The sequence below is a fragment of the Miniopterus schreibersii genome, assembly GCF_964146895.1.
Source record: "Miniopterus schreibersii genome assembly, chromosome: 7".
Taxonomy (NCBI): domain Eukaryota; kingdom Metazoa; phylum Chordata; class Mammalia; order Chiroptera; family Miniopteridae; genus Miniopterus; species Miniopterus schreibersii.
The window spans coordinates 11,305,298-11,320,744 of record NC_138108.1 but is presented as its reverse complement, the minus strand read 5'-3'; the positions used below and the strand labels follow the sequence as shown (position 1 = coordinate 11,320,744).

Below are 15,447 nucleotides of genomic sequence, written 5' to 3'. Positions count from 1 at the left end.
ACAAAGATGGTTTTAGTGTGGGACCAATGAAAAGTGGGGTGGTACCAGGGCTTCGTGTGGAACCCTAGAGGCTCTGGGACCTGGAGACAGAGATCCCTGATCAGCCTCCTTGGCCACACAGTTTTGGGAGTATAGAAGGGTAGGGGCCATGGCCTTGTTTCATAGAGGCCCAGTTCTACCGTCTCTGTAGCCTGAGCCTCCTGCCTAGGCTTCTCTGACAGCCCCCCCTCTTGAGGAGCTTGAAGGACTCTGGTTAGCTCGGTCACTGGATGCCCCCAGGGTGCTGTTCCCCTAGCCACCACCAGGGGTCTCTGAGGCTCCCTGCAAACTTTACCCATCTGCTTTAATCTCTCCTCTCCCTCCCTCCCTGGGCCATGCGTGGCCTCAGCTCTGCCCAACCTGGAGGTGACTCAAGAGGTCACCAGGATCCACAGAGGGGAGGGGCCCCTGCCTGTGATATCAGCATCAGCTAATGGCAAGCCCTAAGCAGATGCTCACCAAGTGGCCATTCTGACTTCCTTCCCCACCCCCACTTCAAGACAGCCAGTCTGAATGGTGAGCCCCCCTCCTCTGCCAGTTCCCCCCTTCTTCACTGGCAATGATGGGAAACACAGGTCATAGCTTGGGAATGTGGCCCTGGGCAGGGGTGATAGGAGGAGGGAGAAGGACATGTGACCTCTCAACGGCTCCCCTACTCTACTGCTCTCTCTCCAAGCCCCTTTCCCACCCCAGATGCAGAGGGGTGCTGGTTGTGAGGGACTATTTGAGGAAGCAGCCCCTGCCTCCTGACTGTTGGCCCTGGTGGGGCTGATGGGGTGAGGGACAGTTGCCAGCCAGGAACGTCTGTAAGAAGAGTGTTGGGCACAGGCCCAAACCTGCCATGGCAGGATGGGGAGACAGAGATGGGATTCTGGGCCCACTCAGGTAGAGGGTGCTTCTCTGGGAAGGAGGCTGAGGGTCCTGACAGTTCTCTGATTCTCAGCACCAGAGAAAACGGTGGGGCTTGTTGGGGATCTTGGTGGTTTGGTCAGAGCAAGGGTCATCATAGGGGCTATCTGTCTCCAGTACCTCCTCTGTTGGACCCGTCTAATCGAATGGGTCAGGGCAAGCGTCTTGGATGCTGCAGTGCAGTGCCACCCCCATCTTCCCCTGGGGACCAAGGCCCTGGCACTTTGAATCGAGGCACCACTGAGGGGGCTTTGTGCTTGTCAGGGTCCAGAAGCTGTAAGGAGAGAAAAGGCAGATCCTGCTGCTTGGGAATGAGCAGGGTGGCTAAATACAGCCGTGCTGTACTCTGCCCCTCCCCTCTCCTCCCCCTCCACTCCAGGCCCAGGCTGCTTGTGGTCTCAGCAGGCACCACCTCCCCAGCCAGCTGCCTGCCTGCCACCCAGCCTGTCCCCACCAAGCCAGCCCCCACCTCCTCCTTCCCCTCCCCCAGGACCTCGTGCAGAGCCTCAGCAGGGTCAGCGAGTGAGTGGGGCTGGGCAGGCTGGGCTCTTGCTCTCTGGGGAGCCTGGCGGGGTGGGTAGTGGGCAGGCAGCAGAAGGGCCTGGTGCCAGGGCAGAGCCTTCTGGACAAGCGCAGGCTGGGGTCCGTGTGCAGAATCTCGAGGTGAGTTGGGGTGCAGCCCTGTGGGGGGCCGGGCCACAGGGGCTTGGGGTGGGGGAACCGGGAGGAGGGGCCAGGGGGCTGTGGAAGATTCATGTCTGTATTTGGCAGTCGGCTAGGAGCCAGCTCAGTGAGACTGGGCCACTGGCCAGTTGCAGGGGAGGGCGTCAGGGCCCTGGGGACACCCCTCCCCCAAAGACACACTGGTGCCCCCTCCTCTTCCCCAGGCTGAGCTACCTTTCTCTGTGGATGACTCAGACTCTGCTTTCCCATCCCCTGAGAGTTTTGGGGTCCATGCTTTAAGGCTGGGGCCAACAGGTGCCTCTGGGGTATCTGGGGCAGGAAGCTGAGAAGGGAGAGGGGGAAGGGCAGGCTGGACAGTGCCGCCTCATTGGCCCTGGCACTGAGGTCAGGATGGGGCTTGTCTGAGGTGTGTGTTCCTCTGCACCAGGCCCAGCTCACCCAAGAAATGGGTGTCCTGGTTGTGCTACTCTGGGGTCCAGAAACATGAACCACCTGCATTAGGAGCCTGCTGTCTGTGCCAGGAATGTGGGTTCTCGGCTCCAGTGGAGGCCCACGTCTCCCACAAGGCCTAGGAGCAGCCTCTCTACTGCCTGAATCCTTGGCCCCAGGCCATTACCTATGGTTCCCTCCACTCAGGAGGATCAGCAGGGTCAGTGTTGGGAAGGTCTGTAGCAGAGCAGGGTTCAGGGACTCGGGGACAGGAAATACCTAGCAAGGTCACATAGCAGACGAGCCCCAGGAAGTGAAGTCAGAACTGGGCCAGCCTGTAGGAAACCTCTCACCTCCCAGGCTCTGCCATTCCAGACCTTATCAGGTCTTTGATCCCTGGCTCATCCACCCAACTCTCAGTCTCTCTACCCCCCTTCCTCTTCTGGCATCTCTGTGTGCCACTGTCTCTCCTCCATCTCTCCTCCAGGTGGGTCCACATCCCCTTTCAGCAGCCCCATCACCTCTGACGAGGAGTACCTGAGCCCCCCAGAGGAGTTCCCAGAGCCTGGGGAGACCTGGCCCCAACCCCCCACCATGAAGCTCAGTCCCAGCCAGAACCGCCGCTCCTCAGACACTGGCTCCAAGGCACCCCCCACCTTCAAGGTCAGACCCCTGAGCAGTCTCAGCCCCCTGAGTACTTCCATTCCCTCGTGTGGCCTCTTGTTCTTGGGGCCACACCCGGCTCCAGTACCACCTGGAGCTTGACCCCATTAACCCAGAGCCAGCCTCAGTTAGACTGGGGTGGAAGAAGCCTCTGTCCCAGATCTCACATCCCCCAGGAACTGAAGCTGGGCCCTGACACTTTGGGGTTCCCCTCAGGTCTCCCTTATGGACCAGTCAGTAAGAGAAGGCCAAGATGTTACCATGAGCATCCGTGTGCAGGGGGAGCCCAAACCCGTGGTCTCCTGGTGAGTAGTAGCCGCTAATGGCCACCTGCCTACTCCCCCCACTCCAGGCTTGGCCTTGTGAGACCTGGCTCTGGGTAGAGGGACTGGGTCCTTTGTGGACTTCCCCATGATCTGCAGAGGGCCACATCCCATGTACAGTGGCGCCACTCCCCCCAGCCTGCTCCTGCCCCTGCCTCTGCCGGGCTTCAGGGCTCATTCGTGGCTTCCTTCTGGGCGAGGGGTTTGGGTAACAAATGATCTCCTGTCTGTTCACTTGTGATGAACATCCTGGAGCCATCTCACCCCTGGAGAAGGCTGCCCACCCCCGCCCCAGTCCGCTGACAACAGGGTGACTTTTGAGGTCTTTTCTGCACCCAGCCCTGTGCTAGGCCCAGGTGGGACCATCTGTTTCTGAGCTTCCAGAGCCCAGAGTTCGATTCGGGGCTCTTCTGCGGTGTTGCACCCCAGGTGCTTGGCACTTTGATTAGTTCACTTAGGGTTTTTTTTTATTGTTTTGGGTTCTGTTTTTCATTTTTAATTGATTGTCTCATTCCCAATGTGATTTCTTAACATTATAAGTTATTTCATGTCCCTTTTGGGAAGTGGAAAAGCTATGTGTTCATTATAAATAAATAAAAATAAAACATGAGGAAATTTAAGAGCTATTAAGAGCTGAATAGCATGGCACCACTCTAAGTGCAGTTAGGTTCCTAGGAAGGAGCGAACCAGGTGGGCAGATATGGTCTGGAAGTTTCTGGTGGAGGTGGGATGGCAGAGTCAGGGCAAAAACCTAACTTGTAACAAAGGGGTGCCAGTGTTCAGTGGGACAGATATGGGGAGGGGACAAATGATGTGCAGGGAAGAGAGGCCTGCTTGGCTCTGTATCCTCACTTCCCTACATGTGCAGGTGAGGACCCTGGGCCCTGGGACTGAATTCTTGCCCCTCCGACAGGCTGAGAAACCGCCAGCCTGTGCGCCCAGACCAGCGGCGCTTTGCAGAGGAGGCAGAGGGTGGGCTGTGCCGGCTGAGGATCCTGGCGGCTGAGCGGGGTGATGCTGGCTTCTACACTTGCAAAGCAGTTAACGAGTATGGCGCTCGGCAGTGTGAGGCCCGCCTGGAAGTCCGAGGTGAGTATATCACGCTCTCCATGAACCCCTCAACCTGGTCCTCACCTTGTTGCCAACTTTCACACAACCTCAGTGATGGGATGCCAGAACTGAAAGGGCCTCAAGTGAGCCCCAAGTTTAGCTGCTCATATTGCAGTTGCGTAAACTGAGGGCAAGTGACTTGCCCAGGCCACACAGCAAGTTGCTCAGTGCTCAGTACTATGCAGTACTGCCTCCCCCATGCTCAGTCATGCCGGCCCCTGATGTCAGCCAGAGACCTTGCTTCCTGCCACTGACCATCCTCTCCCTACACTATTCTAAGCCTTTGTCACTTTGCCCTTCTCAGGCCCCTCCCTCACACCCACTCCTCTCTCTTATTACCCATCTCATTGCTGTGTAGAATCTATTGTGGTTGGGGGTGGCAGTGGGGAATGTCTGATAGTTGGACCCGTTCGGAGGGACCCTTGGGGTGACTTCGGCATGGAGCATCACAGGGACCTCAGGGGTGCCAGGGTGAGCAGAGCAGAAATGTGGAGAGGGCTGGGTCCCAGAATCGGGCATAAGAGCAGGGGACCTTACAGGCATTGGGGATGGTGGGCCCTAGCCAGGCTGCCCTCGGGGCTGGTGCTTTTCTTCCCCAGGACTGGCCATTTGCCCCACAATTCCCCTCCCCTTTCCCTGTGGGCAGTTCAGGGCTGGGAACCCCTCAGCTCCACACTCAGCCATTGTCACTCCCTTCCTGGCAGAGGCCAGCTCTAAGAGCATCCAGGATCCCCCCAGACTGCTGCTGGAGCCTGGACCCTAACAGCCATGGTTGCCTCTGCTGAGCCCTGCCTGCCTCAGTTACTGGGCTCTGTGCCTCCTGTTCCTGGGGTGGCCTCCTTCTCAGTCCCTGAATTCTTCTATATCTACTCCCTACCCCCATCCCCACAGTCTGGTCCTCATTACCCTTCAGGGCCTGGCTCTGCCCTGCTTCTCATGTTAACCCACATCTTGGTGCTTTTCTCTCTATGGGATTCATCTCAACATCCCTCAGGTTTTGGGGTGCTCCTGATACCTGTGAATGCCTCTCCCCTGGGTGCCCAGGGCCTCTACCTGCCCAGGAAACTCAGAGACCCGGCCTCTGGTTGGCTGCCTGCCCCCCACCCAGGCCTGCTCTTGGGGGAGCTGAACGTGGCAGTGCCCTGGCCATGTGAGAGGCAGCTGTCCACGCTGGGGGCCTAGCCAGGCTGCGTGCGCGCCTGTGTGTGCGTGTGCGTGAGCGTGTACTGCACTAACCTGCCGCTTGCTGACTGAGGTTTTTGTCTGTACACAGGCGAGTGAGCTCAGGGGGCCGCCTGCGCTCCCCCCGATACCCTCCGAGCCGCGCCCCTGTCTCAGGCACCTCTCGGACCTCGCTGTGTTTCACTGCCTCCTGCCCACAGACCCTGCCGGCCTGGACCCTGTTCCAGCCTCCCCGCCCCTCCCTTCCCCTTGCAGCATCCTGGGATAGCCATGGGCCCCTGTGGACCCCTCCCTCCCCAAGTGGACATATGGCTGGGCAGGCCAGGCGCCCCCACATGGACTGAGTGCCAGGAAAGGGTGGCCATGAGGGGTATCAAGACCCCCTCCCAGTCTCTCCCCGCAGGGGAGCACCCAGCAAGCGCATGTGCTACCGCTGCTATAGGCCCTGTCTGTCTATCCGTTTGTCTGTCTGTGTGTCTGTGACAGTCAGGGAAGGATACCTTGGAGCTGGCATGAAGTAAAGCTGAAGGGGAGAGACAGGGCATAGCATCTGCAGGATGGAGGGGCCCAGAGAGGTAGAGTGCTATTGACAAGGGGCTCATGAAGAGGGGGCAGAGCACTGACCATTCCAGAAATGGGTTTCAAATGGCACAACACACTATTTCACAAGAGACCAAAAGCCAGAGGCCCCGGGCCCTGTGCTGATGAGGAGGCCTGGCTGAGTCCTGGCTGTGGGCAGTTTTAGGGCCCATTTGGGGCTCTCCCTTTTACTGTCAGAGCCTGGGAGGCTCTGTCTGGGAATAAGGGAGTTAGCCAGACCTGACACAGGAACAGGGACCTACTGTAGAGGGCATGGAGAGATTCAGAAATACCTGTTTCTTAGTTCAAATAAAGTCCAGTTTGTACCCAGCTGGTGTGCTGTGTGGTTTTTTTTCCGCCGCCGTCTCTGCCCCTACACGACCCTCAGTTTCTCCGTCCTTGATTCCTTCTGCTTCCCCTGAGTTCCCCCTCCCTGGCCCAGCTGGGGTTGCCATCCTGAAGCCAGGCCTGAGACCTCCTTGCTGTCCTGGCCAGCCAGCGGGTGGGCTTTCCCTCTGTCTCCAAAGGAACAAAATGCATCTCTCTCTCTGTGTCTGTCTGTCTCTCTCTGTGTGCGTGTGTGTGTCTCCCTCGCCTCGTGTGTCTCTGCTCCATGTGTGCCCCCCATGGCCGCTTCCCCCCAGCACACCCTGAGAGCCGGTCCCTGGCCGTGCTGGCCCCCCTGCAGGACGTGGACGTGGGGGCCGGGGAAATGGCGCTGTTTGAGTGCCTGGTGGCGGGCCCTGCTGACGTGGAGGTGGACTGGCTGTGCCGAGGCCGCCTGCTGCAGCCTGCGCTACTCAAATGCAAGATGCATTTTGATGGCCGGAAGTGCAAGCTGCTGCTCACCTCTGTGCATGAGGACGACAGTGGCGTCTACACCTGCAAGCTCAGCACGGCCAAAGGTAACTGCCCACTTGGGCCCTGGGGCTGCCTTGGGCACCCAAGAGCTGGAGGGAGGGGACTGGAGGTGAAGGAGGTGGGTGCAGAATAAGATGGGTCCCATCTCCTGGGTGAATAGCGTTGGGTGGGAGATGGTGCAATGCACCTGCCTCAGTACACTCAGCACTTGGAGCAGCACCTGGCATGAAGGACCTCTGTGTCAGTGTTAGTGGTTGCTTCTGTTGGGAGCCCGTCTGCTGAGATGTGGCAGACCACCTGGATGTGAGTTCGAGTTCTCGTCCTGTCACATACCAGCCACGTGACTTTGGACAAGTCCCTTCATCTCTCTGAGCTTAGACTATTCATCTGTAAAAAAAGGGATCATGATAATGCCTAGCTCGGGAATCGGTAGGATTAATGAGATAATGAATGTAAAGAACAAAGCACAGAGACTGGCGAAGGGTGCCACCTAATAAATGTCGGCCGTTATTATTATTAATGACATCTCTGACCTGGTCCCTGTCCTTGTTTGAAGAGTGGAGACAATGCCTCACCAGGTCGTGGTAATGAGCACCTAAGGTGACACTGGAGGGACTTGGTAGACAGGAAAGGACTAGGTCAGCATTAGGTGCTGTTACTTCCCCCAGAAGGTTGTCTGTGGGGCAGTGGAGTAGGGCGAAGGGGTGTGGGCTCTATCTGGCAAGGGTAAGAGGAAGTATGGGCACCACGCAGGCACAGAGGAGAATTCCAAGGAGAGGGAAGAGGGGTGTAGGGGAGGAAAGGGGCTTGGCTTCTAGGCCCCTCTTTTATTGCTGAGCTGAGCATCATCCTGGGTGGGCAAGGTGAACTGAGGATGGGAGAGCCGGTCTGGGGCCCTGGATACCCATCATATCCCCAGCCACCATGGCAGCCTGCTGCCACCCTTGCCAACCTCCACCCTCCTGAGAAGGCCCGGTCTTTGGATCTTGTCCACTGCCTCACTCTGGTGCCCAGGGACCTTTCTGGGCTCTGCCAGACTACAGCTCCTGGCCCAGCCCCCCTTTCCTGCCCAGCATGAGGGTAGGACCTGTGGGTTGGGTGGGGGTGCCTGGACTTCCATGGCCTTTCATGCCCCAGTGCTGACCCCTCCCGCAGATGAGCTGACCTGCAGCGCCCGGCTGACTGTGCGACCCTCACTGACACCCCTGTTCACACGGCTGCTGGAGGACGTGGAGGTGCTGGAAGGCCGCACGGCCCGCTTTGACTGCAAGATCAGTGGCACCCCGCCTCCCTCCGTGACCTGGACTCATTTTGGTATGGTTCTCTACACTGCAGATGTTGGGGGACCCCCCAGGACCAGAAAACAGGACCCCTCTCTGAGTCTGCTGTGCATTCCCTCTCCCTTCCCCCAGGCCGCGCTGTGGAGGAGAGTGAGAACTTGCATCTGCGGCAGGATGGGGGTCTGCACTCGCTGCACATTGCCCACGTGGGCAGCGAGGACGAGGGGCTCTACGCGGTCAGTGCCACCAACACCCATGGCCAGGCCCATTGCTCGGCCCAGCTCTACGTAGAGGAGCCTCGGACGGCTGCCACTGGCCCCAGGTACTGCCTGGGACCCTGGTGCTGGTGGGCCTGTCACTGTGGGGCCCAAGCCCTGCCTGTGGTAGGAGGCAAAGCTCTGCGACTCTGGGCAGCTGTGTGGTTTTTACAGCTCGAAGCTGGAGAAGATGCCATCCATCCCGGAGGAGCCGGAGCATGGTGAACTAGAGCGGCTGTCCATGCCCGACTTCCTGCGGCCCCTGCAGGACCTGGAGGTGGGACTGGCCAAGGAGGCCATGCTGGAGTGCCAGGTGACTGGTCTGCCCTACCCCACAATCAGCTGGTTCCACAACGGTCACCGTATCCAGAGCAGTGATGACCGGCGCATGATGCAGTGTACGTGTCCAGGAAGGGACCCTGGGGAGTGGCCCCTCCAGCACCCTCTTTGCTTGCAGTGCCCTCCCCTTGCTCACCCTCAGGCCTTCCTTTTCTAGCTTAGTCAGGGATGGGGCATCTGGTAGAGGGTAGCCCAGAAAGGCTATGAGGTCACCTCCTTCCTTGAGCCCACACAGCACCCTTCTGCTTAGTCACTACTCTGGACCTTGGCAGCTCTATTAGAGCTTACTAGACAGCCTGCTACTGACCGTGGACAGGTTATAGAACCTTCTGTGCCTCAGTTTCCTTATCTGTAATCGGCTTGTTAGAGAATCAGATCTGTGAGTACATATAAAACACTTAGAGCAAGGCCTGGAAAATAGCAAGTGGTCAGTACGTGTTAAATCTTACGATTATTGCTATTGTTTTTGCCACCATTTCATTCTCGTCAGCAAAGCAAAGACATTTCAGTGAGAAGGCCGATGTGGGTAGTGTCTGGCACCGAAAGGATGCTTGGCCAACGTTGTTAATGAGTAGCAAGTAAAGGAGGAACTGGAGGGAAATGATGTATTTGGGACCGTGTCCTCCCAGCCTGGGGTATTTCTCATGGGAACCTCTCAGTTCTACCCTTGAAGGAATTCAAGTCTCCTGTGGGAAGGCCTACCTACCCCCATCAGACAGCAACCCCCTGGGCACCACAGTGGCCTCCTCTTGCAGCTGCAGTGAGACAAAACTCACTTTTATTGAATGCTTTATGTGTGCCAGGCTCTGAGTGCTAAAGGCCTGGCATGGACAATCTCACCTTCCTTACCATGGGCCTGTGTGTGAGGCAGGTACTATTAATCCTGTTTACAGATGGGGAAACTGAGGCTTACAGAGGGACAAACTGAGACTTGCAGAGGTCCTTGCTTGCTCAAAGGCAGGCAAGGGCCATCTGACTCTGGCTCCCACCTCCTAACCAGGATGCCCCCTCTTGCCCATGCCCCATCTCCAGTGCCATCACTGTGGCTCTGATGCTTCCCCTCAGCCCCCTGCCACAGCAGCTGTCTGCTCAGCCCACAGGCTTCCTAGCTCTCCGTCTGCTTGAGGCCCTGGCTGGGTGTCTGTCTCAGGATCTGAGCTGGCATCTCTTCTGTCTGTATCTGGGGTCAGTGGCAGCCCTTGGTTTCTCTTCCTTTATAAATAGTCTCAGTAGAGATAAATGAATGGGTGACTGTTCCATGGGAGATAACCACTAAGAGAAGGGAGGGGTGTTTGGAGACGGCTGTTATATGAAGGAGGACAGTGTAGGCCTCTTCCCCCTCCTACCCCGCTGGCAATGGCTCCCTTATCATCATTCAGGGAGCACGGTGTAAGGAAAGAGCTTCGAATCCAGAGGTAATCAAGTTCAAGCCGTCGCTCCATCATTTATTAGCTATGTGACCTTGGACAAGTCCATTAATGTCTCTGGCCTCATTGGAAAAATGAGGATAATTTTGCAGAGTTGCTGAAAGGATTATGGGGGGGAACGCATGTCAAGCAGTTGACATAGCAGACAACTCTTATTGGAATGTATAATGTAATACATATATTTGGCACTTACTGTGTGCAAGGCAGCAGATTCTGCTGGAGGTCCTGGGGGAATCAGGGAGGGGATGCAGAGTGGGCCCCACCAGGCATGGCACAGGAGGCTTCCCAGGCTGGCACTCACTTGAACTGTGTCTTGAAAAAGAAGGAGGCCTTAGTAAGAGAAGAATGTTCCAGAAGGGAGGAATTTTTGAGCAAAGACCTGAAGATAGAACTCCTATGGCGTGTCCAGGGCCCGGCTGGCTTGTCAGGGTCAGACAGTGGAGGACTAGCAGGAGACGTGGCAGGATGGGAGTTTAGTCTGAGTGCTTTGGCTGCTGTCCATAAGTTGTAGATGCCTTTAAGGTTTCCAGGTCGGGAGGCAACATGCGGTGCTGTTGGTGGAGTGTGGACTGCACTAGCGGTGGGCTTTCAGGGGGTCTCTGCTGGCAATGGGGCCACCAGTGGCCATGGGAGGGGCCTTAGGAACCAAGCCTTGTCAGAACTTTGACACAGAGATGTGACACATACCCCCAGAGGTGCAAAAAAGAGGGGCAGTCAACAGTGGTGAATGGTGTGGGAGGAAGGTGAGAAGTTGCAGAGCCTGAAGGGTGGAAGGACAGTCGAGAGGGGCCAGGGCTGCAAATGTAGACTCGGCAGTCTGGACCTAGGGTTTGCCACATGGTAGACACACTTCTTGTCTGTCTTTCCTTTCCCTGTCACCTCCTCCCTGAGTGGATGGGGGTGAAGGGCCAGGCTTGGGGTGGCATGGACACACCCCTCAAAGTATCGTTCTATCTCAGGCCCAGTGTCACTGTCCCTCCTCCCCCCCACCCCAGACAGGGATGTCCATCGATTGGTGTTCCCTGCTGTGGGACCTCAGCATGCCGGTGTCTACAAGAGCGTCATCGCCAATAAGCTGGGCAAAGCTGCCTGCTACGCCCACCTCTATGTCACAGGTGAGGCAGGCACCTTCCAGGCTAGCTGCATGCACAGTCTAGCCTCTGGCCTACCCAGAGGGCTGGGCGAAGGAGGGGCTTTTGCACCCACTCCCTTCCTTTATTCCCCTGAGGAGCCATCTGGCCTTGCCCCTGCCCCTGCGGCTGTGCCCCCAGCCCCTAGCCCACTACCCTGAGGCTTGGTGATCCTGTGGAACCATTGGGACCCAGCGGATGCTTGACCTGTGGCTTTCAGATGTGGTTCCAGGCCCCCCAGATGGTGCCCCGCAGGTGGTGGCTGTGACCGGGAGGATGATCACACTCACATGGAACCCACCCAGGAGTTTGGACATGGCTATCGGTGGGTTGGGCCACACAGGGCTGTGTGGTGGAGACAGGGCATGGACAGGGTAGGCTCAGGCAAGGGTGGCAAGGGTGGCAAGGGAGCCAGGAGGGGAAGGCAAGACCCAAGGAAGCATACGGGGTGGGGAGTGGACGGAGTGCTGGGGCCATGGCCAGGAGCAGCCTTGACTGCCTCCTCTCCATGGTGTATGAAGCCCTGGCTCTGGGTCAGGAGAGGCGAGAGAGGGGGCCACCACATTCCTTTCTCTTTCTCAGAGGGGTTAGGTGCTTGGGTCGTGCTCCAGGGAATATTCTTTTCTCTGTCCATGACCTCTTCCTGCTTCATGCCTCAGTTTCCCCACCTTAGATAGTAACAAGGAATTGGGATACAAGTCAAGCTCCCTCCATGCCTGTAACTGGACCCCATGCCTGGCACTTTGCTGGCTCTGAGCTTGGCTAGGCCAGTGGTTGGGCAAGAGCAGATGGGAGCAGGTAGAAGCAACAAGAGAAATTGAGGCAGGTCCTCAGAGCAGACTAATCATGAGTTCCTGGGTCCTGAGGAACTACATGGGGGCAGGATGGGGGATGTCCCAGCAATGCCCACTTCTAACAGCTGCCTCCCCATCAGACCCAGACGCTCTGACCTACACAGTGCAGCACCAGGTGCTGGGCTCGGATCAGTGGACGGCGCTGGCCACGGGCCTGCGGGATCCTGGGTGGTCAGCCATAGGGCTGCGTAAGGGGGTCCAGCACATTTTCCGGGTCCTCAGTGCCACCATCAAGAGCAGCAGCAAACCGTCACCGCCCTCGGAGCCTGTGCAGCTGCTGGAGCGAGGTGAGCTTGGGTGCTCTTATGGAGTGGGGTGGATTCTTCTGGGCTGGGAAATGGGTCCCCATGGTGGAAGCTCAAGGGCTGGTCTGGACATTAGAACTTTGACAGGACCGGTGTGGCTGGGTGTGACCTTGACCATCAAATTGCTTCCTTCTCACTCCCAAAAGCAGCACTCAGTGGGCGAGGCCAAGGCTCTGGAGTCAGATAAGCTAGGAGTGCAGTCCCAGTCCGCTACTCCATGACTGTGTTCCCTAGACAAATTGCTAAACCTCTCTGAGCCTCAGCTTCCTCATCTGTAAAACTGGAGCTCACAGGGCAATGGGGAGGGTCAAAAGAGCAGTAGGTACTGAGGATCTGGTGTCAAGCCCAGCATACAGCCTGTGCTCTCCTCCCAGGCCCGCCCCTGGAGGAGGCGCCCGCTGTGCTGGACAAGCCAGATATTGTATATGTGGTGGAGGGACAACCTGCCAGTGTCACCGTCACCTTCAACCATGTGGAGGCCCAGGTCGTCTGGAGGAGGTGGGGCCCCACCTTGCATGCTCTATTCCCACAAGTGGTTCTATTCCCACAACTGACCTCCCTGTGGCTGGATCCTGAGTGACCTCTCTGTCATGTGTACCTTAGTTGCCGAGGGGCCCTCCTGGAGGCTCGGGCAGGTGTGTACGAGTTGAGCCAGCCAGATGATGACCAGTACTGTCTTCGGATCTGCCGGGTTAGCCGCCGGGACATGGGGACCCTCACCTGCACTGCCCGCAACCGCCACGGCACACAGGCCTGCTCGGTCACGCTGGAACTGGCAGGTAGGTGGTAGCAGACCCCTTCCCTCTCATCCCTCTGAGGCCCACAGCCCTCTCCTCCCACCTCTAGGTGCACACATCCACTTGCCAATCTTGAGTCTTCCCTCTCAGGCCATGTCCATCTAATGGCCATAATAACACCAGAACTAATAATAATAGTAATAGTACTAATAAGATATTTATTAAGCACTTAGTACATGTCAGGCTCAGTGCTAAGTATCTTACATGTATCACTCATTTGATATATACATCAACCCTGTGAGATGGGGGTGGTTATTAGCCTCATTTTACAGATGGGGAAACTGAGGCTGAGAGGATGCTAAGTAACAGGCCCAACCTATAAGCACAGGAGCTGGAATTCAAGCTCTGATACCCAACTCCAAAGGCAGAGGGTGCTCCCAGCTCCTGTGTTAAACACAACAGGAAATAATACCTCTAGTGTAACCAGCACAGGGAGACCAAGTCGATTTAAAAAAGAAAAAAAGCCCAGGGGAGCACATCTCATCATGAGGCTCTCAGCTCTGGGGATCCTGGCTGCCCTTCACTCAGCCTGCTGGAGAGAGCCTCCCAACCTTTGCATTGAGGACCTTTTTGTAATTTCTCCATCAAAGATGTAGTCTCTCAACCCCCAGCATGCATTAAGTAGTAATTGCCTTGTGTCCCAGTTTGTTAATTAACTCTAGACATATGTAACTGCCACTCAGAATTTCAGACCAATGCCAGCTAAACAATGTTACCTGCTGAGTAGATACAATTCCAACCAAATGCAAATAAAGTGACATTTTAGTTAGCCCAGGCATACTTATCATGGGTAAGTGTGCATTTTCTGGTGCCTTTAAAAAATTTATCAAGTTCAGTTGAAATATCCCAGTCCTTTGACCTTCATAGAGCTCATCCTCTCATCCACCTATGTCCCCCATACACTAGGAACCAGATTCCTAGAGGGGAGGGAGAGCATCTTTAAAGTGGAAGAGAAGTGACAGGAGGGTGTGAGGAGAAGCTGGGGAAGCCCTACTGGCCCCCCTGTGGATGGTGGATAGGGTGAGGCCACAGATCATCTGGGCCCGAGGTCTCCCTTTTATGTGTCTGTCCCTTGCTCAGTTTCCCCCCACTCCATCCCGTCACTTCCTATTCAACCACCGCTTTGCTCCTTGACAGTACCATCTGCAGGACGCATCTTTCTTTCCAGATATAGGAAGAGGCCCTGGCCACCCAGAGCCCGCAGCGTGGCGGCTGGGACAGTGACAGGGAGACTGTGTTCCAGCCAACCAGGGCTAGAACAGGCCTGGGGCTTGGATCTACACCCTGTCCCACTGTGCCCCACCCCCATCCCTAGGCAGGGCAGTGGCCCCTTCCTTCCATAGCCGCCTCACTGTAGCATCTTCCCCGCTCCCAGAATGCCCTCCCCTTTTATCTGTATGAAAGCAAGCAGCGTGCCTGTGATGGTGGTGTCCCTGCCCAGCACCCCTGCTCTGCCCTCAGGGCCTGATCACTCCCACTCTTCTAAAGGCGGAGACCCTCAACCATGCTCAGGAAGGGGCGCAGGAAGTCACAGGCTCCTCTGCGAAGCGCATTGGAACATGTATTTAATTCCATCATGAGAATTAGAGGCCACTTTTTAAGGAAGTAACATGATCGCATGATATGTGTAGAGAATAAAATCAGAGTCACACGTGGGAGAACTAAGCTGAGATTCGGTACCAGTTTGTTTTTCTTGCCATCTCCAAGATGGCCAGAAGGCCCCTTAAGCATTTAAATAAGATTCAGAGAGTAAACTTCAAGACAGAGGCAATGCCATAGTGAACTTGATTCGGGGTCACAGGCTGATGGCCTTCAGGGCTCAGGACAGTAAAGTCCAAGAAGCCCTCAGTGGGACTGTGCAGAAGGGCGGTCGCCCACAGGGGGCAGCGTTGAGCCACTCCACGCCAGCCCATTCATGCGGTGAGGGCAGAGGCTCAGGATGGCCAGCCCTGATTCTCAAGAGAGGCAGGAAATCTAGATTTCTTTTGTGTGTGAAAATCTCCTAAAACCTCAAAGCTGGCAGATGAACACTGAGAGTCAAACAAAGCAAGTCTGCACCCTCCGGCTTAGGCTTTCTGGGGTTTGAAGGACATCGCCTGTGGATTCACAGGGAGAGCGCTTGGTCCAGGCCAGGAACTCTGGTGCTCCCACAGGCCTGCCGAGTTTGAGAGCCCCGGTGGGTGAGGTGCTGGGGCTCTGGGGAGTGGGAGGGCGGGTCTGGTGAGCCAGTTGCTGAGGAAGGGCTTGGAGAAGAGCTGAGGAGACAGGCCCGTGTGACC

At 56.7% G+C, this 15,447-nt stretch overlaps 1 protein-coding gene across 3 annotated transcripts in view; it reads left to right on the top strand.

Annotated features, from left to right (window-relative positions):
* The window catches only part of SPEG (striated muscle enriched protein kinase), a gene marked incomplete at its 5' end in the record, with an annotated part of 54,936 nt that overhangs the window by 22,541 nt on the left and 16,948 nt on the right, over positions 1-15,447 (top strand). Inside the window, 12 exons of one of the 3 annotated variants that reach the window (XM_081143063.1) lie at positions 2,549-2,724; positions 2,941-3,029; positions 3,961-4,136; positions 6,563-6,823; positions 7,935-8,093; positions 8,192-8,381; positions 8,491-8,714; positions 11,078-11,197; positions 11,433-11,537; positions 12,147-12,353; positions 12,746-12,869; positions 12,975-13,150. In XM_081143063.1, the coding sequence (XP_080999189.1) occupies positions 2,549-2,724; positions 2,941-3,029; positions 3,961-4,136; positions 6,563-6,823; positions 7,935-8,093; positions 8,192-8,381; positions 8,491-8,714; positions 11,078-11,197; positions 11,433-11,537; positions 12,147-12,353; positions 12,746-12,869; positions 12,975-13,150 (2,007 nt within the window). Of the gene's footprint in view, positions 1-1,449; positions 1,612-2,548; positions 2,725-2,940; positions 3,030-3,960; positions 4,137-5,430; positions 6,250-6,562; positions 6,824-7,934; positions 8,094-8,191; positions 8,382-8,490; positions 8,715-11,077; positions 11,198-11,432; positions 11,538-12,146; positions 12,354-12,745; positions 12,870-12,974; positions 13,151-15,447 lie in introns of those variants that run through there. The other 2 variants (XM_081143065.1, XM_081143064.1) reach the window with 2 other exon arrangements.